We start from the raw sequence: 23,616 nt of genomic DNA on the forward strand, positions 1-23,616 counted from the left end.
CGATTTTTTTGAAATTCTTTTACTCGTATTTAATACGGATTTGTGAATTTTTTTAAACATCGCTGTTTAAATTTTTCAAACGCGTAAGATGTAATTCTTTTTAAAGATTCTATGTGACGACACAAAATATCTCTAGAATTTTATCGACATCTGTTCTCGGTTTAGTCTTGTATTGTATATTAATTATTTATACGTGGAAAATCTAAACGAGCATGTTTCGAAAATTTATAACTTGAGAACAAATTTCGTTGAAATTTTGTGAAAAATCATGAATGCTGTCTTCCATAGGTAGAATGTAATTTAAAGAAAAGAATCATATGAAAAATTTGATCGTAAAGTTTGATTGAATTTCGAAAATAATTCCACGCGTGATTTGTTAAAACTGTCTGGATTTAGCCTGAGAGGCATGACTGTTTTTCAAAACCTACCGCTCGTTACTCAAAATCGATGTGGATCTTTGTTTATTTTTTGTCGAAAAGAATTTTTGCAAAAAACGTCAGCGCCAAATTCGCGGGATTAATTCGTTGCTAGAAATTGATTTCAGTTTTGCTCCGATCAGATTTCATTGAATTATTTGCGCAGCGCTTTCGAGATTTTTGCGGTGATTTTTTTTTTTATGTGAAAATTGAAGCAAGCAAAAAGAAAACAATTTATAATTAATATATATTTAACATCTTTCCGAGTGACTCTAAATGAATAAAAATTCATTGTAATTGTTTGAAATGATTACATTATAATACTAAATAACACCGAAGATTAAAAATAAATTGTATTCCTGATAATCGGACAAGATTATTTGAAATTATTTGAATGAAATTATTTTATCGAAGTGATATTGATTAACGATAAAATTATGCAATCCAATTTATCAAAGTCACAATCAAACTGATACGAAACAATCGAATTTGCATAATTATTATGTCAATCAGAGTTTGACTAATTATTTCTATCTAAAAAACCACATGTATATAATGCATGTTCAAAACTAAGAACTTGCAGAATTTCGCACAAAGAGTTTGATTGTAAAAAAAAGTGATCGACAACGTTGATAAATGAAACGCGAAATTGTAACAATTTTGCGGCCATTGACAACCGTGAAACGAAACTTCGAAATTCGTGTATCATTTCTTTGCAAACGCTACGTTTCGAAGGGTGTTCCAAATGTGCGATAATTGTTCAAGCCTATTAACTTCCGGTGTATCGGTTTCTCGATGCGCCTACAATATGCATAACGTCGAGGTAAATTAGCGAAAATCGAGCGAAGAGAAAATCGATAACCGCCTCTTCGAGTCGCAATCACAAGGCTTACGTACGCCTATCATATCACCGTTCGCAACAGCTTCCTCTAATTAAACTGCACGCTCGAAGGCCTTGAGGGTCTAATTAATGATCAGCGAACTTGACGCAAACTATCACCTACCGCACACTTACTGTGAAAATTGTTGTAAAATCGTGTGGGATCGAAGTTTCATTAAAAATATTAATCGCTCGTGTTAAATGAATTATTTTTACCTAAATTTTTGATGTTTGAAAAAAATTTGATACTGTTTGTGGATAAAATTTTTATCGGAATAGAGTGAGGATCGACCGATTATTATGATTATCATCGTCGTTACTCAGGACGCAAAAATTCACTTCGCAATACTGACCACGCACGCGTCACGGCTCGAAATAACGATAATTCGTATAGATTTGCATGCTTTTACTTATTGCCAGCACGGTCGTGATTACGTACGAATGGCGAATCGGCGAAGGCCAGGAAAGTTCCCAGACGAACGTTCCTGACCTCCGTGTGGTTCGCCCGATAAACTGCAGAATTGGAGCAGTGTCGAACGGTGATTTGTACCAGGATATAAAAACTTCTTGGATATTGTGAGTCGATCGGCCGAATGGCGATCGAATCGCCGATTTTACGAGCGATCCAATCTCCGTCGTTGTAATAAAGAACTTGTAGGAACAGGACTAAAGGTTTTCTTGAAACGTCAAACAGTGCGGTGAATTTTATAGATGTCATAGGGTCATGTGTGCCGCTTGTCTGTTTAGCCTATTTGCAAGTGTAATCTTATATTATGCACAAAGTGTGCTAAAGTTACCTTGAAAGTTGTAAATCGCTGACTAAACCAGCAGACCGCTAACGAATCACGATGAACGTTCCGTTTGATGATGAAAAAATTCCTTCATCACCTGATATTATTATTATTTCCACAATTGCACGTCACAGTGAAAAGATTTCGATCCTTACAGGCACTCGATGGAACGATGCGATACCGGTTTGAAGAACGAGAGAATTTTTGGAAAAAAAAAAAAATAAAAATTCTTCAGCCTCGTGTTTCTGATAATTTTCTTTCGTATTCGCACACCGGTTTCGATTCGAATTTAGAGGTCACAGCACGTCGCGAACTGCCGATTCAACTTCGCACCTTGAATACTTATAAATGAGTAAAATATCACTTTGGGGATTCAAGCAGGTATTCCGAAGGCTCGGGACTCGGCATAGCGGATTTTATTTCATCAGACGCAGTTCGTCCTGATACTTTTTTTTTCACCGCTTTTCAATGCCGCCTTACGCCGCACGTATCGCACACCTAAATATCCTTTCCGCACAGACTGAAGAACTCGAATGCCGCTCCGGATACCGACCACCTTTTACCTCGACGAAAACTTTTACGCTCAGCCGATTCTCCCGTGAAACGGGTCGACCTGTTGTCAGTTCCCCGCCGAGAATGCTTTCACCACCTGCCACGGGCAGGTGTGACGGCGCCACGTTCCGATCTCCACCGCCAGGGAATCATGGACACAACACAAAGCGGAGAGTGCACTCGGACAGGGGAATTTTTGTTTTTGCCTAAATACCCGGCTCCTGGGCGTTTATCGAAGCCGAAATCACAGCTGAACTGTTCTTGCCATCGTCTAGTTTCGGATGAAATAAACCGCGGTGAATTTCGATCGCGATAAATGATACTGGATTGAAAACAAAACCGCAAGTGGGCCTCGACGGCGGCCATGTTGATATTGTTGCAGCGTTTGTGTTGGACCAAATTTTTTCGTGATGTCTACCAATTTCGTAGGCGGACCAATATCGGGTATTTAAATAGGTTTTATTATCGTTAATTATATTATAAAGTAATGTTATAATTAGGAATTATTCGAGTGGATTGGGATCCTAGAACAGGACCAGAGTCCCGTCGGCGATGTCTTCGATGTCTATCTTCGTTTCGGGCGGCTCGCTGTTTATCAACGTGTCTCGCAGGTAGAGGAGACCGATATTGATAGCGTGAAGGAAGGGTGGCGTCAATAAAAGCCTGAAAGTGAAAACGAAAAATATTTGCCCGAATCAAGTCTGGTTTTCGTTGTACCGAACATAGTCGCAAAATTATATTTGATTCTGCAATCGTTTCTACTTTCTTCCAATATACTTCACCTCTTACGTTTTCATATCATTTTCTCGTAGCATAGTTTGGAACAGGGAATTCTGATAATGCAGACACTAAAATTGACTTACCAGTACGAATATCCGAGAGATGTTTCAGAAGTGAATTCACCGACGATCGTGTCTCTGATAGCAACGTTGGTCTGTGTTCTCACCCCATAGTGGACTCCCCAAATGATAAGAACGATGACGTCCAAGCCTACGGTGACGGCATTAGCTATGTAGATACCCTGCAAACGATAAAGGAAAAACAACGAACGCGTTTTTATACTCGCGAAAAATGAGTCAATATTAAAAAAAGCAAACGAACATCCAACGGGCTCTATCGTTACGAATCCTTATCTTGCGATTTTAATGATATTTATCTTTAGCTACCCTAGATTGAATACGATTATCACTTCAACCCGATACGAAGCTTTCAAACTGTACCTAATTGATACAAACAATTGCGCGGGGTTCGATGCATGATTCGGTGATTACTAATTATCAGATCCCGGTATAGTTGGCAATAAATCTCCGATATTACGTGACAATTGTACATATATTTTTCAATCGAGTTTAAGACCCGGTTTTTTCTCGACGAATCTTCGCTGTCCAGCTCTGACTTACCAGGACGTTCAAGTACGATTCTGACGGACTCCATACGCTGTTGACAACCGAAAGACCGGCGGAGATTGCGGCTGCAGCTAGAAGCAGGGTCATGAAAATGACATTGCTCAGCCAGGCACCGGCGTTTAAAAAATCTGAGGTAGCTGCAATCAGGTTGGAAGAGACACGTTATCGTCATTTCTTGGAAGGCTTCTCAAGGATCGAGTTTCCGGTGAAACTTACAAGTTCCATTGTCGGCTCTGGATATTGTAGAGCCAGTGCTGGTCAGGGCTCGTGTCGACACGCTGCAGGCGAATGAAGGCGTTTCTCCGGCCAAGAGGCTTTCCACTTCAGCCGTTCTTTCCGAAGCTGTGGACAAGCAGCTCCACGCACACGCGTTCGAGCCCCAAACGCAGGTTACTGAAAAAAGATTGCAGAAATTTTTTTACCACGTCAAATTGAAATGTGTATCCAGTTTTTTAGACCCTTCGGAACTTTCAACCACATCGCCTTAAATACACAGCGTGCAGTCTTTGGAACGTTGTTTAAAACGGTGTTACGATACGCGGTTCATGGATTCTCGAGAATTCCAACGAGTTCCATGATGCTTCATGTAAAGTAATCGACTAATCGTTAGCTCCTCGGTCTCATTAGCTATTCTTAATTAATTACTGTATAGATCGTAGTTCGTCGCCGTCTGGACCAGTTGTCGCGTCAAGCTTCCGGTGAAGAGTCCATGGTTTACGTCGGAGTCTCCATAAGTGAGACCTGAGACCGAAGCAGCCGTTGCGTAAACCCATCCAGTCGTACCCATGGATATGCAAATGATGACTACCGATGCGATCGAGATGAGAGCGGTGACAGAGAGGAAGACGCCGTACTTCTTACCCATATTTTTTTTTTTATCACGCAGCAGCACAATAATAAAAAATCACTGTACTATAACGTGTACAAACACGTTTGGTATTACCAATATTCACTTGTTCACAATACAGCTATTCGTTGGCTGTTATTCTTGAGGAAACCAGAAGGACGGAGACTCTCGAGATTAGAGGCGCACTTTTATTGTCATAACGTCACAGTTTATTCGACCACTTGTTGTTGCTGCTGTTGATTAGACTCTTGCTTTTCATCAGCATTGTAGCACCCCAACTGAAAAGAGATTATATAATAATGTGTACGTAGAAATTGAATTGAAATCTAAACGAACAAATGTTAGATTAGGAAGTCATGGCGAACGTCAGGGAGCGGGGACGACCTCAGCTTTCAAGTACCGCTGTATCTATGAGTAAGAATAAGTGTCTGTAGTTGCTGGTTCATGTAAGATATAATTTGCCGCGTGCGTAATCAATCGATTCATTTTAATCGCGTATCATACACACATTACCGCTATACGATGACGTACGTTGTGGTCTTTTGACGATCGACGATCGCGACGAAGAGGCTAATTCCTTTCGTCTAAAGGAGCTTCATGATTTATAAAAATATCAGAGAATTTTATAAATATACACAGTGTTTGCGTATTTCAAATTTCGAAAACACATGGCTTTACGACGCAGAAGATGTTAGCTATGGGCTTGTAATCGGAGCGACAATTTGATGTTCGAGACGTCTATATTGGCTTAAGATTATCGCTTTCAAGAGGACAATTTTGCTTTTTGTTATCTGCTCACTTCCAAGAATGATATGTAACGGAGATATCTGGGTCACTAAATAGGGTACACATTTTTTCACTTCACTTTTTGAGTTGATTGCGGCAGATATTTTTAAACTGACTGTAAAGAATGCGCTCATGTTTCACATTATCGATAATTATGTTTTTTTTTATAAATTGGTGGAGTTCGTTATCATTATAAGGTAACGGGGGACCATTAAGAAATATTACTGGCGAATGACGGATTGACTTGTCGGTGGATGCAGGGTATGGTAAATAATTAGCACGGAAGCGATTTTTCTTTAGCAATTTGCACAGCTGAGAATATATTTTAGCTTGTAAATACCAAGATGACATACTTTCACAGTATCCTTAACACGCACCTACTGTCACTCGCGTAAAAACCTTCTGAGCTTAGAAAAAAAAAGAGAAGAAATTATTTCACAGGTTTTGCATCGACTGCGAGGAGATTACAGCCTCATTCGACAAACTGCTATCTTATCAGATTAGCTGCCGGCTCGTAAGCCGATACGTTATGTGTGGTTCGGACATTTTACTCTGTGTTAGTATAACCGCCAGGCTGGTGGCTCGGAAATATTTGATTGTTAAACTCTTATCGGGAATGGCACTTGACACTAAGTACAGGTAAAAGCATTGAACAGATGTCAGCATCACTCTTGCGGCAAATTCTGTTAACTTATCATGGTTACCACTCGAAGGACTGAGGAGCTGAAAAAAAAAATATTTGTGCTCCTGAAAATTGATTGTGGTAGGGGTGGTGCTCATAAGTATCGGATGCGTCGCATTGGTCATCTTTCTGTAGAAATTTCGTGCAATAAAATTATCTTGCACCTTTATTACAAATCGATTCCATGCACCGTTCCGAATTCAATTGGTTAATCAATTTAAAAAAGCTACACGCTTTGATCATGTCTGGTAACTAGAAGGCTTTCGTTCTGAAGTTTCGAAGCTGTAACCGATGTTGTTCGTAATCAGGCGCCTTTGATAATTTGCTAGATTGTCTCTAGTTAGGCGCACTTTGACTATTTTTAGCGCCATCTTGAGGAATAAAACGTGCTTCATTTGTTGAAAAACTTACAGATAGCAGTTTGACTAGCAGCGTCACATGTGGTGAATTTTAAAACTAGTCATGAATATTCGCGTGTATTCAAATGATATGACGATTGAAAATAAGGAAATAAATTTTATACAAAATAATTGAATCATTTGCGAATTACTATTGTTAGTTTTTGTCCCGAGCGATGTTGTCAACTCCCATTTTCTAGAAACGTAATTAAACGCTACGGTGCCTTGCCGCGTATGGAAAGATCAATAAACGCAGAAGCTGGTTGCGACTCGTAGCGCAGGTTATTCCAGAATGACGTATCACTACGTCGTGTAGGTTATGTGTGACAGCTAACCTCGCAATATTGCGTGCATCAAGTACGTTGAGAGGTTTTAAAACCGGCGATCGACAGTTCGTGCGTATGTTTCTAACGTGAATTTGAACTTTAAACGAGGATGGATAATAACGTCGCGAGTGAAAAGAGGCCTCAGACAAACGAGGAGATAATAGACGAGCTGACCAAAGGCCTTGAGGATTCGGCGATTAGGCAAACACCGACGGAGTCCAGAGGCGAAAACAAAGAGAGTGAAAAGGACAAAGTACAGCCTAGTACGAGGATCGGTAATGATAAAATTAGCGACGATCCTTTCGCGGCGATAGGAAAGGACGAAGATGAAGAGGAGGAACAGGATGGAAAGAAAATCACCGAACTACCGGATGATTTCATTGACGAAGAGGCGCTGAAGGACAGAGAAATCGACTTGACGGAGGAGCAGAGAGAGGTGAGAAGCTTTTTCAATCCATGTAGCGCATCGTTCGCTTCGCTTGCCGATAACCACATACTATGCTACCGATGTTACTGAATGTGAAACAGGCGCTGAGGAAGGACGCGGAGAGTCTGAAGAACGAGGGAAACGAGCTTTTCAAAAGCGGTGAATATCAGAAAGCCATGGACGCTTACACCAGAGGTATACAAACCTGTTCGCTCGCCTTCGACAAGGACAGATCGATTCTATATGCTAACAGAGCGGCGGCGAAGATGAAATACATGGTAAATCAACAGTGATTTTATCCTTGTTGGTGAAACGTTTTAAAACGCATGACTTTACAAAACATCCTTGCAGAGGTCGATAATTTGGGATAATTATGACGATTGAGATATAGTCATCTTTCAGAGAGAAAAAGAAAATTTATAGATTGGCTCCTCTTTCCAGGAGAACAAAGACTCCGCTATATCGGACTGCACCAAAGCGTTGGAACTGAATTCTAGTTACTTGAAGGCTTATTTGAGGAGAGCACAGCTCTACGAAGAGTCTGATAAACTCGACGAAGCCTTGGAGGATTTCAAGAAGATTCTTACCTTCGACCCGGCGCATAGCGAAGCGAATTATGCTGTCAGGGTAAGTTTATTACGAAATACGAGCTAGTCTGTGTTTGAACTGAATTTTATTCGCAGAGATTACCGCCGTTGATCGCGGAGAGGAACGAGAAGCTGAAAACAGAGATGATAGGGAAGTTGAAAGACCTCGGAAATATGGTCTTGAGACCATTCGGCCTTTCCACAGACAACTTTGAGCTGAAACAGGACCCTAATAGCGGCGGATACTCCGTTAACTTCAACCAAACGCCAAGATAATATTAAAAGAGCGTAACGATTGCTTGACACAAGGAACAGAAGACATATGGCTTTCTATAAGTATGAAATCATCTACATGTTTAAGTTTACTCAGAATAAAGAGACTCTGGTACGTCACGTTACCTCGTTGTTTTTCGTCAACTCATTTTCAGTTCGTTGTTTTTTTTTTTTCCTCTTAGATATAAATATAATGCAAAATACGTTGACACGGATCATGTATTTTATTATTCAGAATACAGAACCAAACGTAGGAGGCAATGAACTCTGATAACAAAGTGAATATACCCATGTGCACAAGAGCACAAGTATGTATGCATAGGTATCGGTTGGAAATTTAGTTTGACAGTTGGCAAACTAAAATGCTTTCATCACAAACCGTTTACAATTTTTTTATGTCTGTACGTTGATATACATTTTACGTACAGCATATTTTACATTTTGTGATATAAAGAAAGCATCGCGATTCCTGTATAGAACTGTGATTCTCGTACGACTTCAAATTTATCCGGTAAGCATTTTCATTGCTAATTTTGAAAGTGTATCACACTGCTGTCAACCGATTCGAAAGTCGTTAAAGTCTTTTCATTATTCCCTTGTTTATCGAGTCTACTAGTCACACTCGAGAGACTGAGACTTCAAATTCATATAGCAAATCGTACAGAATAAAATTTTTTTAAAGTTTCAAAAGCGACAATTATTCCAAGACAAAGTATGCATTTACCGTCATTTGATTCGCCATTAAAATGTTCACCAGGTAATTCCCGGTGATAATGAATATACATCGTCTGTTTTCCCCGCGCAAGTTATAAAAACTATAGTTTATCTACACCCTTTGAGGGGTAGTCACTGGCTAGTTAAATCGAGGCAGCTACTTAAATTCGACCCCTGCTAACTACCCCTCGAGCCCATATATAGTGCTACCCGTCTTCTTTTGCGTAGAGCGGGTTGCGTGTGTGCAGGCACTAAAACACTCGCGGAATTCGGTGGCTAACACTTTTAGTGAAACACTTCGCGCACGAGAGGAGAATTGCGCGTGCGCAAAGTGAGGCGAGCGTGGAAAGCCTCGCATTACACGCGAAATAGCGCAAAGAGGAACGTCAGAGCGTCGATAAAAAACAAGTAAAAATTGATATAAAACAAGAAAATAGTCAGGTAAACTGCAAGTGACTTGATTCGACCGCGTATTTACGGGATATTTGAATAATCAACGATCCAAGAACAGCGGAACTCGTTGTCGACTGTAACGGGTTGCAAAACGCTTTAAAGACAGTAGAGCCGCTGTCAAGGGTAGTTTTTTTTTTCTCACATTATTTTCAGATAATTTCGGGGCGAGAGATGTTGTTATTCTGAGATAAGTGAATCGTCGTTTTATACTTTCTGTTGGATTCTTCAAGAGTCTGGAAAACATGCTTGAGGAGCCCATCAGCTCAGTGGTAAGTTTCTGCGATTTATTGCGCTTTTTTTTTGCACGTCTCTTACTTAATACCCTCAACCTACAAACCTCACTGAGCTGTTTATGCAAATCAATAATTTTACCGTTACACACACTCGCTGATCGTGCCTCGTGTTTAAAAACACCCTCACATTTTATGCTTTCTAGCATAATAATCGTTACTGGGGTCTTGCCTGATTTTTGTCCTAAACTAATTCATGGCTATGTAAAATTACACAAAATTATATGTTTCAACAATAGTGCAGGGTCTCTGTTTGCTCACCTTGTATCAGACTCGTTTACCATTCCGCCGAGAAATGTCCCTAACTTGTTGAACAACTTATAATTGAAACAATTAGCATTTTGTCAAAGCGTCATTTAGTGCGTCAAATTCGTTATGCTCATTACCCGAATAATTGAGAGAATTATACGCACAAATTAGCTGTGGAATTACTTTCTTTTGAAACGTTTGTTCCCCTTTAAGAGAACCGCAGTCTTCTGTTGATCCAGTAACCAATTTCAACTGTAATTCCCTAGGGTAAAATAAATCGTACGATTACGCTTGGACAAATGTTTTATTTTCTAATGCAATTGAGAGCGAAAAACTCGTGAAATGCACATCTATAGCGTTTAATTGATCGCCACCCGTGATTGATGAACGTAGGAGATTTATTTCTTCCTTTTTATTTTTTTTCGTAGAAGTAAACGGTTGCCGATTAAAGATCGTAGGCTCAACGCCGGAAAACTACAATGGAAAACTAATCGATCGATCGATGCAGGGTAGTTTAATTAACGGCTGCGTGCAGTAGCAATTATAAACGCCGGCTGCATAATCAATCCTATGGGACTCGTGAACGCTTGCAAACTCTGATGTAACGTGTCATATTAGTTTGAAACATGCAGTGAACTACCCTTGTGCATATACGCATATTGCATATATTATATTGCTACGCTGTTAAGAATAAATTAATACATTTTGCTCGTAGAATTTCGTTTGGTTTGCAGTTCAGCGACGAATATTTAATGAATTCGCTAAGTAATCAACGTCTGGTTCTTTCAAGTAACGACCGTGTCATAGGCGCTTGTAGAGGAAAACAAAATTAAGAACGTCGAAATTACTCGGTGAAAATATTTCCCTCAAGATTCCACAAACGAAAAGAAACCTGCGGCAAATCCAATTTTAGTAATATTCAGTTGAGCAGAACGATTTTTTCCAAAACGCAGCTAACTGTCACTTTTCATTTTATGGATTTCTAAATTTTTCTATAAGGTTTTTGTACGCCTGCCGAGACTTAATCGCAACGTTTTAACGTTCTCTGACAAACTCAAGCAATTCTCTAGAGTCTTAAGGATAAAATTTCATCATTTTTCATCGAACTTGAAAGAAAAATTTCCGAGGATCAAGGCTTTTAATAACGAGTCCAAAACTTGGATTAACAGGATTTTGCGATTACTTGTTTTATACACCTGTAATTATTGAAAAAACTACCGCAAGATCCAGTGGGCGATAAATCTAGCGGTTGACGCAAAGAGCCAGCAGCTATATTCGCATACCTATTGGAAAAATAAAGTTAATCCAATAAATAAGGCCCCTTCCCCTCGTCTGCAGTCCTCTTCTTTTAATCGGCAGTTCTTTTTTCTCGTTTTTCTGTGTCTTCTCTGTCTTCCTCTGGACTTTACTTTCAGTAAAGGATATAAACTGCAGCTAGGTAAAAGTAATCGGAATTCCCTCCTGTTCTACGAGTTGACAATAATTATTTTAAAAACAACTGTCAAAGTTGCTGATAATTAATTCTCATAATATGCTCTTTGACACAAACACGATTTACCGAAGACAAAAATACAAAAAAAAAAAAAATGGTGTGTAAAAATTATTTTGTAGATCCAAATCCTTGGCGTGAAGTTGCATATAGGTCACGATTTACGGCGCCACGTTGTCTGGAAGCCGAATTCAATCCCTGGCACAAAATCAAGATGGCCGCTATTTGGACCACTTGCGATTTTATTTCGGTTCCAGGATCACTTTCAGCGTTCGCCAGTTACCGATGGCTGTTTTGAGCGAAACCATACAACGGCAAGAACGACTCAGAAGTTATTTCTCATTTGACGTAAGCCTGAATCTTGAGTATTCAGTTTTCAAAATACCCTCGCAAGTCTGTGTACGGTGATTCACTCCGCGTACAGTCAACGTCCACATTCAAGCCGTAAAATATTCCCAATACGAGTGAAATTCATCACAGCTTTGAATGGAAGAGCCCTAAGTGGGTCCGGAATAAAGCATTTCACCTCGTCGGTTTATACACTTCGCTAATCGAGTGACGTTGGTCTTTTACTGAGAGGGCGAACGAGCCACCCTTCCTCTCCTCCACGGCACTGGTACAGCTTTTATTTTCAATCAGTTTATCGCCGCTGTACCGTCAGCTGTGCCTGGCTTTACCTTTCTCCAGTTCGTCTTTCTCTGCTACGTCAGACAGACAAGGAATTTCAAGAGTTGTACGTCCTCGTATACAACAAGTACTTCCCTCTCGGCATTTTTCGATTAATCATCGTATCTCTCAGATATGATAATATCAGATCGACTATAGATTTTCAGATTATTCGTACATAAGAGCATCTCGCCAACTCCATTCACGATTCAAGTTACACGAATATTTCGCATTGTCGATCACCAAACGCGGTTTATTTGTATTACGCAATCCTCGTCGCTCGTAAAATTTATCCCTGATGGTCAGTCCATGTTCGATTCCATTTTAGAAACATCATACTCGCATCCGTAAGACTTTAAATCAACCCACGCGATACACAAAACCTTACACTCTCCTGAAATTTTCCTCCCCTCAAGTTTCCTTACAATTTCCAGAAGTACGTAAAATATTTTGATAAGAGGATAAATCACAGCTGGAATTTTTCAAACACTGTAATTATATTCAGGCTTAGCATTTTTCAAAACTTTTTTCAATTTCTCTGCGTCTCCCGCAACGTTGTTTCGATTCTTCCCGTCAAATTCGCGAGTTAAAATTTTGTGGTACACCAAGTCGTATCTGGAATAACAAGATTAAATTTATCTGAGAAAGTTGAAATATTCTCCGTGAAAAACGCCTAGAATATATTTTAATATCGCATACAAAATTTAGCGGATTAAGAGAATTTTACCGTGATCGTGCGGTTCGTATCGGTGATTAATTTTCGACGTTTCATTTCCGATCTCTCTTTCGTAAATTGAATCAAAGAATATCCCGCCAAGGGAAATCATGGAGATTCGTAATCCCTTCGTGAGCCAGAAACCCGGATCAAAGCGTTTAAATTTTCTTGCTACGTCGCGGTTTTTCACTAGTGATAAAAACCGTCACGTTCAGCCGTCAGGCAGTTCGAGTTACTGTATCAACACAACTGAATTGCGTTGCTAGGTTAATTAACGCCGTTGATGAATATTATTTTATCATTATTAATACGTAGACTATTCCAACGATGATTCGATTACAACGTTCCTAAAATTCCCAGTACCAGCGTAGAATTGAATAACAAACTTTCCAAAGAAGCAGAGACAATACAGATAACATTGAATGGAAGAAAATATAAATTATATAATTCAGTGTGACAAAGAAAATCGTATCGAATGTACATAATAATAGTTGCCAGTAACAGACGAAACTTAATTCAAATACCGAACGACACCGACGATAACGTTACGATTGTATGGGAAAAAGCTTGGATGTATCGGCGAGCCCATTGATCGCCAATGGCGGAAACTCGACTCTGTTCAACCACACGGTAATTCATTATTCTAATTGAGGACACAACGTGCATTAAGCACACTTCGAGACACTTGAATCCCGGCGTGCGGTTCAGGAATATACTACCAAGAGCAGAGCGAAATTGGTTGAACGGCGATGATTGATTCTCTCTCCTAGTCTCCGCTTTTCCCTTTCCCAAAAAAATGAGGAAGGGGAGAAAAAAAATAAAAAAAAAATACGGAACGAGAGTATCGTTTCAGCAGTCTCTCGCATCGCTTCTGATTCAGAGCCAGGGTACAGTGAACTACTCGTAGAGGGATATACTTGGCGTCATAGCGAGACCGCGTCAGCTGGTTTAGCCAATGAATCCAATCAGCTCGATGCATTGATTACGTATCAGGGTCTCGTCGAGTCTCTGCCAGATATTGTTACCTCCACTATATTGAACCGTGTGGATTTACCCGTGATCCCCGATAATTCCTCCGTGTTGCTTGTATGTATAATAAGTAGATGTTACGAGATACGGAGGGAGGAGTGGACGGGTGGAAAGGGTCAATTAACATTCCATAAATAGATCAATCAATATCACGGAGTCCGGTCGGTTGTGCGAAAATAGAATATCCGATTTACGGGATATCCGGGAAGGATTCCAGTTGAAACGGAGAATCAATTCTCTTCCTCGTACTTTCCTCCGAGCATACATCGAGGTGGATGTGAATTAGCGGAGAATCGGTTAGCAGCGTTTCACCCTTTAGTCCTCCTCGTCTTGATCATCGTCTTCTTCTTCTTCTTCTCTAACTCTTCTCGCAACCCTTTATCCTGTCCGTACCGTCGTTCGAATCCCGTGACCGGGTGTTTTTCTACCCTGAAATTTCCTCCCTCGTCTTCCTCCCTCGGCTTTGCACAGAAAGAGAAACTCGTTATTGATGCTGGTGACGTAGCGCAAAGATACTGCGGGATATTTGCTCCTCTTGGAGGACGGCACGCGAGGAGACGAGGCGGGGTTGTCGGGGGTGGAATGGGCGGCGAAGGGCGGCGAAGGGACAAGGACGGATTGATCGTCGTCGGGGCGCCGGAGTCAGCGAGGAAGACAAGGGCAGAGGAAGAGGGAATCGATCCTTGCCAAACCGAACCTCGCCAAAGCTCACAGTTTCCGACAACTGCCTCCGAAATCCTACAATCGACGATTTTCGAATGATTTAATAGTAACGCGCATGCGGCCTGTCGCCTTTTAGAATATTACGACGTTAAATCAGTCGTTCAATGTTTGCCTAACGCCCCATAGTTGCGAGAAAATATCATTCGATATTTGTAAATTTATAGCGACCTGCGTAGTAAAAACGAACGGTGAACCGCGCGTATTAAATTTTCTCATTATCATTTCTTGGTGATGATGAAAAATCAAAATAATTTTGGATTAATTGCGTACAGTGATCGTAACCGGACATTTCTCTCTTTCCTTAGTCTTAATCGCTTTTTTCTACGCTATAGTTTACAATGTTCATTCTCATTTTTTTACGATTTTCTCAAGATATGCTGCATATTAAATAATTGTCAAATGCCTATATGTCTAATAGGGGTGAAATTTTCTGACAAATCCATCACCGCTATGTATTTTTTACAATTATTCTCACAGAAAAAAGAAAAACAAAATCAATTTCTGACTTATATATCCAAAACATCTCAAAATCGTCCGAAAAAGTACTTCTTTATTCAAACAAAGGCGTTTTGAGACAACATTTCAATTTTAACATGAACCGGTTAATGCGGTCATGCGAAGGGTTTACCAGAAACCGGAACTCCGCGGCAGATGGAAAATTTACGCTAATTTACAGCTCATACTTTTTTTTTCTTACAAAAAGTATATACCACCAAAATTTCTTTTGTTTCTTTTTTAAATTGACTTCACAGTCGCACCAACTTTGTATCAAATTTAAATCCATCCAAGCTGCAGAAATTGCTTTTTTCGGCACGGTGAGCGGTGGAAAAAAAAGTTATTGCCCCAAGTGGCTTCATCGTTTTCGTTCAACCGCATCTTACTTGATTCAAATATAACTTTCATTGAAAACTAGTGAACTTATTTGCTAGAGGGAATTTCGAATAAACTCAATTGAATTTCGTCTTCTGATCCGTCGCGATTAAATCCGATTTTCTTATTCCAATTACAGAGAAATGAATACGCGATCCTGTGATCGAAAAATAGCTCAAAATATTTTGCTCAGTATACAGAAAAATACTCCAATGCAAATAACATGAATTTAAAAATTCGCAAACTTACGCGTGAGGTATGAAAAGATTTCACCGCAAGGAGTCGACGTTTCGCAACTTCAAAATGTACGACATTCGAATGCCGACCCAACCAATAAAATATATATGAAATCACATGATTAATTACAAAATCACAAATCATCAGATTTACTGTATCAAAAATCATATTATCAACTATATAGTGAACCATATGAATTTCGATCTAGTAGATTTGATGATTTGTGCTTTTGTCATTTATTATTCATATGCATAAAACCACATGTGATTTCTTACATATATTACCGAATTTACAAGGTAAATCATGTAATAAACAAAACGACGATTTTTTTCCATACATTGCACGTCTGAACACACGAACATTTTCCCTAGAGGAGGGCGCTTGGGATAAGGTACTCGCAGTATATCAGGCGTAGTTTTCGCCCAAGGGTTTGGCGTTTTCGAGTTTTGACAATACGGAAAAGTGAAAGGCGCCGTTGCCGAGGGTCCTAAAAATTGAAGCAACATAAAATTCCCAGGGTATGAAAACCCGGACAAGCACGCCCTCGGTATACGACACTATAGGCCTCTCAACCTGTCAGATATCGCCTCTCGAAATCACGCCGAGAGGCAAACACGTCCTGCGGGAGGATTAAATACCCTCAGCACTTCAACGAGTCGAGATTTCCTTGGCTGATTGCGAGTCTCGAATTACTTTCCCGAGTCTGTAATTTGCAAATTGACCTCTTCCCCATCCTCTCGCCAACATTTCTTCCTCCTCTTCTTATTCCGCGTCTTCCTTCTCGTCCCATCCTCATGTAACCCAGATCCGCACACTCCGAGTCTCGGGCAGTTCGGTTAAGGTAACGCGATACTTTGAGCGAGCTGACGTGTTGACGCATATAACGCACCGCGGCGGCTGTCACGAAGAGCTTCGGTAACGCGACACCTTCTTAAATTGCAGCAACACCCAACGATGAGGAGTAGACCACGGCGTCGGTTGACTCGGCGGGAAAAGTGGCCACTTCAGGTCGGCCTGTTTCTCCTCTACGTTTTAATTCAGACGACAACATCGGTCTACACGTCCAGTATGACCGACTCTGCGACTCCGGTTTCTGTTCCCGATCAGTCGCCGATCAGCGGAGGCAAAGACCTGCAAGATGCGACCGCGATTCGCAAGGACAAGGACTCGCCGACGAGGAAAGCCCTCGCGAATGACGAACCGAAAACGATTAGTTCCAATTCAGTCACTCAGGCTCCCAAGGAGCCTTCTTTGCTTACTGAAAAGACTTTAACCGAGACTCCGAAGGGCAACAAACAGCGTGTTAGCATCGAAACCACCCCGGAAACCAAACTTGATTCTAAGGGTGCCGAGAAGGTCAAGACAACTCAGAATCCAAACACCACGGTGAGCTGGAGTTCGTTTTTGAAATGGGTTGACTCTGCTCCGGAGAACTTTTACCCTTGTGGTAACATGCGAGAAGTTGCTCCTGGTCATTTGGAATTACTCTGGCAGGACTTTAAAGGTCATGGTTCATGATGCAAGTCATGGAAGTCCCATGGTGCGTAGTTATATGGAGCATGGTCAACCCTTCGCGTTGTTGACGAGTAAAAGTTTCGATGATGACTCTTTGTTTCAACTGGTATATTCGGTCGAATGATATCCGTGAGAGAATTCCTTCTTTTCAGCATAACTGAGAGGTTGAAACATACGTTGCAGGGAATGCCAGAGTCGGTTACAACGATCATTAACGAGGCTCGTCCGACGTGGAGACCAAGAAGAGAGAATTGCTCTCCGCCGGCCATCGAGCAGTTTCCACGTCCGTTGGTCGGGCCTGAGGCCCGTAAGCATGGTGCACTGATAATCGACATCCTGGTTGCTATTTACACGTTCCTCGGTCTGGCTATCGTCTGTGACGATTACTTCGTCTCCAGTTTGGACAGGATTTGCGAAGGTGAGCACAGTTACGATTTTCGACAGTCCGAGCCCCTTCGATCTTCTCATCTTTGATCCACTTGGTATTCACAGAATTGCGGCTTTCTCCGGACGTCGCTGGTGCCACCTTCATGGCTGCCGGATCCTCCGCTCCCGAGTTGGCGACAGTTGTGATAGGGGTGTTTTTCGCTAAAGACGACATAGGGGTGAGTCCCGTTGTCCGATTTGCAATCAGCGACGTTGCTTTGTTCTTCCTATCCAGCTTCGAGTTACGATTGTTGCTTGCGCGATAATGGATAACGCGGAGAATAAAAGCGATTGTCGGAACGATCGATCATCGGTTCCTCATATTCTCTTACCGCTATTTTACAGGTGAGCGGGGTGATTGGCAGCGCCGTGTTCAACATAATGTTCGTGATATCGGTGTGTGGCCTGTTTTCGGGAACAGTGTCGAAGCTGAACTGGTGGCCACTCTGCAGAGACTGTTTCTTCTACATGATCTCGATCCTCGTTATGCTTGGCACGATCTATAACGAATCAATATCGTGGTGAGTACGCCAGTAACGCGATCGAGCTACGTACTTTTCTCTTACCCCCTCGTATTCAAGAACGAATTGAGTTCAACCGCGTTACGCTTTCAGGCCCGAAGCCCTCTTCATGCTCTTCACGTACGTCGTATACTGCGTCGTTCTGTCCTTCAACGAGCGCCTCGAGCGTTGGGCTAAATCCCTTAACCTTCCGTACTTGCCGAAGGACAACGATCCTGCCGAGGAGAATGCCCTCGTCAGTTATCGATCGCTCCAAGAAGAGCGACTCTCGTACACCGGTCCAAACTCCCCGGTTACGGACCAAGTCAAAAGCGAAGGTGAATGATCCCCGACCCCCAAATTCTTCAGTCCGAATTAACGAGGCTTCGATTCTTTCAGGCAACATGGCCGGCCTCCAGGACCCTTCCGATCCAGCCCATCCAAAGCCGGCTTGTCCAGCCCAGCCGCAGTACTACAAAGCGAAGGAGGCCGACCCCAACGAGATTTCCCCACTGGTAAGACCGACCGACGGTGGAAAGTGGGGCTTGTTCTCATGGGGCTTGGTCTACCCGATCCACTTCATGTGTCGCGTAACCATGCCAGACTGCCGGCAGGAGAAGTGGAAGAGGTGGTACCCCTTCACCTTCTGCGTTTCCATGATATGGATCAGCTTCTACAGCTACTTCATGGTCTGGATGATCACGATAATAGGTAGAAAACATCACGGTTCCAATTGCGTCCCCGTTCCCGTAAGCGGAGGACATTATTCCTCGATGAAAAATTAGTCACACCGGCTGACTTGATCCTCCTATATTCAGGTAGCACGTTGGGCATACCCGACACGGTGATGGGGCTGACATTCGTGGCAGCCGGAGTGAGCGTCCCCGATGCCCTCTCATCGTTGGCAGTGATCAAGGAAGGACTGGGTGACATGGCAGTGAGTAACGCGGTCGGCAGTAACGTATTCGACATTCTGGTCTGCCTTGGGCTTCCTTGGTTCATTCAGACAGCCATGATAGCGCCTGGTTCCCACGTGAACGTGACGAGCAGAGGTGGGTGGTCACCTTGCGGGATGGATTCGTTGGTGCCGGGAAGTGAGAGAGAAGTCGAAGAAACTTAGGATTACAAACTTGTGCCAGATTTCAGCGGAAAGTTAGCAGTAGGTACCGATTTGTCTCAATCGTTGCTTCTGTGTTCCTTGGTCGTTCAAATATTACGATTATTAAGTGTTGACCAGGTGTTGACAGCTGCCTGGTTTGTAAAGATTTCGAACGATCGAAGAACCGGAAGGCGGTGAGCGGAGGAAATCGGTACCGATAACTCCGCGCCAAAACCAGGTTTTTGTTCGTTTCGGCTCCTTCTCTCTTACTTCCCGATCGGTACCCGGGTTCTTTGATTCTACGACTTGGCATGGTACTGTTGCAGGCCTGACCTACTCGACGGTGTCTCTGCTATCGACGGTAGTTTTTCTCGTCGTTGTGACTCATCTGAACGGCTGGAAGCTTGACCGACGATACGGGGTGTTTCTGATGGTGTGGTACCTGATCTTCATAGCCGTCGCATCGCTCTACGAGCTAAACGTTTTCGGTCAAATGAACCCGCCGGTTTGTCCGAGTAAATTTTAAACCACGGTACCGAAATCCATTATCCGAAATACCCGTAACATCGATGGATCCCTGCGATACACCAAACATTCGGACTTCCACGGGACAAAGTTTCTCTCGTTACATCGATCCTTGTTCTCTCGCATAACACTTCCTTGCATCGTGTATGGTAAGAATCTTTCAAACTTTTACTCTTGCACGTAGGTATGTACCTACACCACGTTATTTCTTGCTTCGATAAACTGACGCATCGTATACCTATATTATAACGCATGCATGAAACATGCCTGATACATTGATACGATATATCGGATGAGAGCTGTCACATGCATTGAAATTGTATACCGAGGAGCGGAAACTATTAGCCGAATTTGAAAACTCACGATTCAAACTCTGTAGCTTATACTTAACCGACGACCGATCAAGCGTGGACGACGCAGTGTGTGTAGGACCAAATTGCAAAAAAAAAAATAAATAAATAAATAAACAAATAAATAAAACATTACAAACACACCTTTTTTTTTCTTTTTTTTTTTCTTTTACTTATTTTTAATACATCTGACGATGAAGATAAATTTTATTACCAGGCACACGTCAGTTTTGAGCTATTTTAGACACTTGTAATCGAATCATCCGTTCATTCATACCGATTACAGCCTGTGAATATATAACACAGATCATGAGTATAATATACAGTGTCCGTTCATGAATTTGCAGACAACGATCCAGATGCGTATAATGACGGGTTGTGTAAGGAAAAAACAAAAAACAAAAAAAAAAATACCTAATAATATTTACCATTCGCGGATATTTTATTACTGCTAACATATTTTTGTTCGTCAGATTATTACTGTACAGTCGAATAGTTTAGTTTCACAATTGCCATATTTAATAACGATCCAACGATACAATCAGTCAACGCGATTAAATTTTCATTAGATAAATAAATTACTACAGTTTTGTACAACCGGTTTGCGTCAATTTTTTAACGTGCAATAAATTGTTTTCTTACATTATTTTGCAAAATTTCTTATCGCTGTGATTCTTAGACGGTATTGAACACCGTTTGAAATATTAAATATGTATCTTTGTCTTTGTGTTCGTATTACGTTCATATAATTAGGTATGTACGAATAATACCAAGAGACGTTCGTGTGACAATACATTAATCAGTATTATTATTATTGTTAATAATTATTATTAAAAGCTATTATTATTATTATTATTATTATTATTGTTGTTGTTGTTGTTGTTATAGAATTTACGGTATGCGTGCAGAATAACGAATCACCTTAGATAACTTATCGTATGTACAATTTTGTTTATATGATACCTACCTATAAAGTTGACTTATGAACGGAGAAAGAAAATATAACAGATTATAACATAACTTAGCAGCATGAAGAGTTTTGAGTGATTCAGAGTCGAGTCAAAGTCAAATTGAAAATGGTAAACAGGACATCGAAGGCATCACTTACTTACACTAGCTATAATAGAACAAAGTCGTAGTTTAGCTCAATTTATAAAAAAAAAACATATATATATGAAAATGATAGATGAAAAATTAATATATTTTTTTTAAACGTGCATGAAAATTTCGTTACAGCATCTCAAATAGAATATATCATTCAAATATTCAAATATGAGCTCTTGATACTGACATTTGGAGGTGCTTATTTTTTTTATTTTTATTCATTTACAATTTAAATATAAGAATCTGTATCTAGATCGTTTGTAAGTCAAGCCGTTTACGAGAAGAAAAAAAGTTCAACATTTTTTCGGTTTTCTTTACGTGTTATTTAAATGAAAAATGTAAAGAACAAATAGACACCTCTAAATATCAATATTAACAGCTCGCGTATGGATGAAATATACTACCTGAACTGTTTTACCGAAATTTTGATGTGCGTTTTGTTTTTTTTTTTTTTTCTGGCACACCCTAATATATATATACATAAATATATACAGACATAAAAAGTATGTTTGAAAGAAGTTAGCGCAGTGCTGTTTGTATATTTATATTAATTGTTAGAATTATGTATGTATAGACAGTATAATATACATATATACATATTTACACGTAGGCCTGTATCCAACGTATTACATACATACATATACATATATGTCGACTTGGGCACGAAGGATGAAAACGATTTGACAAACGCTTGTTTGAAATAATCATGCGAACATTTATTATCACAGAGGAGTACGATTGTAATAACAGTGATTTCAATCGATAATTATTTATTTAAAGAAACTTGAGACGTTTGCATTGACATTACACAGTACAAGAGAAATATTTAAATAGATTATTTATTTGTAGATCGAAGGTAAGAATTTATCATCTCTTTCATCCTCTCTGCCGATTGATGACGGTTAAATTTCTACGATACGGATTACCGACGCGTATATAAATAAAGTAGAAAAATATTATGCATATACACATATTCGCATATTATTGTATGTATATTGAATCAAGCAAACTTAGACGTATTTGTAAACGGTGTTTAGCTATTCTTAAATAGCGTAGCAAAAAGGATGCGACACATCGAAGTAATAAGGCTCCTCCAAACGCGAGAGACATAATCGAAGAAAGACAATAATTAACGCAGCCTTAACCTGATGAAAGTATCTACTGTCCTGTAAATTTCTTGTCGTTACTTTTCTTCAGATATATTTATTAAGTATATCACGTATTATAAGTTTGAACAGTTGATAATTAGACGAATGGAGAAATTCAATTATAACGTAAGATTTATTATGATTAAATATTTCGATGTCAAAAAAAACGAGAGATTAGATTTATTCACCAAGTGGGTAGGATCAAACGATGTATCGATGTCAATTAATACAATATGAATCGATATTTAAAATCCTTATCGAAATTGGATAAATCATTGAATCGATGATTCTACCGTAATCCTAAATTTAAACGATCCTAATCTAGGTTTATGCTTTGTAGTTATGAGTTCACATTATTTCGATGCCATAAAGAGTGAGATTTATTTTTCGTGTTCGCCGGCGAGCTACGGATATTATATATATACATATATATATATATATATATGTATCTTAAAATTCTCACACGATATTCAATATTATGCGTAACAAGTATAAAACAATGTATCATAAATATGTTCAATGTCGTTAAACATTTATATATACATATATATACACACACACACATATATATATATACACACACACACATATAAAAATTATTCCATGAAAATTTTGCCTGCGTGAAAGGATAAAAATTGCAGCAAGATCTCGAAATCGCGTCAATATCCGAGATTTCATGATCGAATATAGAACGAAGCATAATGTTGATAAATAATAACGCGATTCCAAAGAAACTGGCTAAATTGTATACCGTACACGGAGGTGAAAAAAATACTTTTTCATCTCTCGCATTGCTCGTATAGGATTATCAAATATCATCGATGAACTTGCACCGTAATTTGATTTTTCGATTCCAGTTTCGAAAGACTGATTGTAAGACTGACTGTGAAATTCGACGAACAGTATCAAACTTGTAAAAGATTCTCTTTACCATTTTCGCCTGATTCTACTTGTGAAAAAAATAATAATTCCAAATACGTATTTTCTTCTCAACCGCGGCGTTAAATAAATAAATCGAAACCGAAACAGTTTTGCTTGAAATAAGAAATCCAGAATTAAAGACAATTAGAATGAGAAAAAAATTTCCAATAGTATTTATTTAATATTTGACATACCGATTTTATACACCGCGTAACGAATTCC

The 23,616-nt window shown here is 40.1% G+C and overlaps 4 protein-coding genes across 9 annotated transcripts in view; 2 read left to right on the forward strand and 2 right to left on the reverse strand.

Annotated features, from left to right (window-relative positions):
• LOC107223722 overlaps window positions 1-2,706 on the reverse strand; it is a 19,792-nt gene extending 17,086 nt beyond the window's left edge. The window contains exon 1 of one of the 2 annotated variants that reach the window (XM_015663506.2): window positions 2,094-2,706. The gene's annotated coding sequence lies outside the window, so the exon portion shown is untranslated. The remainder of the gene's footprint in view (window positions 1-2,093) is intronic. The other variant, XM_015663505.2, reaches the window with a different exon arrangement.
• Window positions 2,707-3,079: 373 nt separating this feature from the next.
• On the reverse strand, window positions 3,080-6,307 carry LOC107223726. 4 transcript variants are annotated; one of them, XM_015663509.2, is made up of 6 exons: window positions 6,032-6,307; window positions 4,691-5,170; window positions 4,262-4,438; window positions 4,040-4,182; window positions 3,503-3,660; window positions 3,080-3,302 (listed from the first exon to the last, which is right to left on the reverse strand). In XM_015663509.2, exons 2-6 carry the CDS (start codon window positions 4,908-4,910, stop codon window positions 3,164-3,166), a joined length of 837 nt encoding a protein of 278 aa, XP_015518995.2. In that variant the 5' UTR covers window positions 4,911-5,170; window positions 6,032-6,307; the 3' UTR covers window positions 3,080-3,163. The 4 variants fall into 4 exon arrangements, with proteins under 4 accessions (XP_015518995.2, XP_046590349.1, XP_046590347.1 ...); XM_046734393.1 differs by lacking the exon at window positions 6,032-6,307 and adding an exon at window positions 5,406-5,422; XM_046734391.1 differs by lacking the exon at window positions 6,032-6,307 and adding an exon at window positions 5,229-5,247.
• A 529-nt stretch (window positions 6,308-6,836) lies between these two features.
• Window positions 6,837-8,496, forward strand: LOC107223723 (tetratricopeptide repeat protein 1). Its single transcript, XM_015663507.2, has 4 exons — window positions 6,837-7,520; window positions 7,613-7,789; window positions 7,953-8,138; window positions 8,195-8,496. Exons 1-4 carry the CDS (start codon window positions 7,194-7,196, stop codon window positions 8,372-8,374), a joined length of 870 nt encoding a protein of 289 aa, XP_015518993.2. The 5' UTR covers window positions 6,837-7,193; the 3' UTR covers window positions 8,375-8,496.
• Window positions 8,497-9,455: 959 nt separating this feature from the next.
• Window positions 9,456-21,490, forward strand: LOC107223732 (probable sodium/potassium/calcium exchanger CG1090). Of its 2 annotated transcripts, none has more exons than XM_015663518.2 (9): window positions 9,456-9,807; window positions 16,749-17,192; window positions 17,505-17,739; window positions 17,814-17,926; window positions 18,093-18,268; window positions 18,362-18,585; window positions 18,647-18,958; window positions 19,066-19,299; window positions 19,673-21,490. In XM_015663518.2, the coding sequence occupies exons 1-9, from the start codon at window positions 9,781-9,783 to the stop codon at window positions 19,870-19,872; spliced, it is 1,965 nt and encodes a 654-aa protein (XP_015519004.1). In that variant the 5' UTR covers window positions 9,456-9,780; the 3' UTR covers window positions 19,873-21,490. The 2 variants fall into 2 exon arrangements, with proteins under 2 accessions (XP_015519004.1, XP_046591135.1); XM_046735179.1 differs by lacking the exon at window positions 9,456-9,807 and adding an exon at window positions 11,806-11,914.
• The last annotated feature ends 2,126 nt before the right edge of the window (window positions 21,491-23,616 follow it).

Source organism: Neodiprion lecontei, chromosome 3 (genome assembly GCF_021901455.1).
Source record: "Neodiprion lecontei isolate iyNeoLeco1 chromosome 3, iyNeoLeco1.1, whole genome shotgun sequence".
Taxonomy (NCBI): Eukaryota; Metazoa; Arthropoda; class Insecta; order Hymenoptera; family Diprionidae; genus Neodiprion; species Neodiprion lecontei.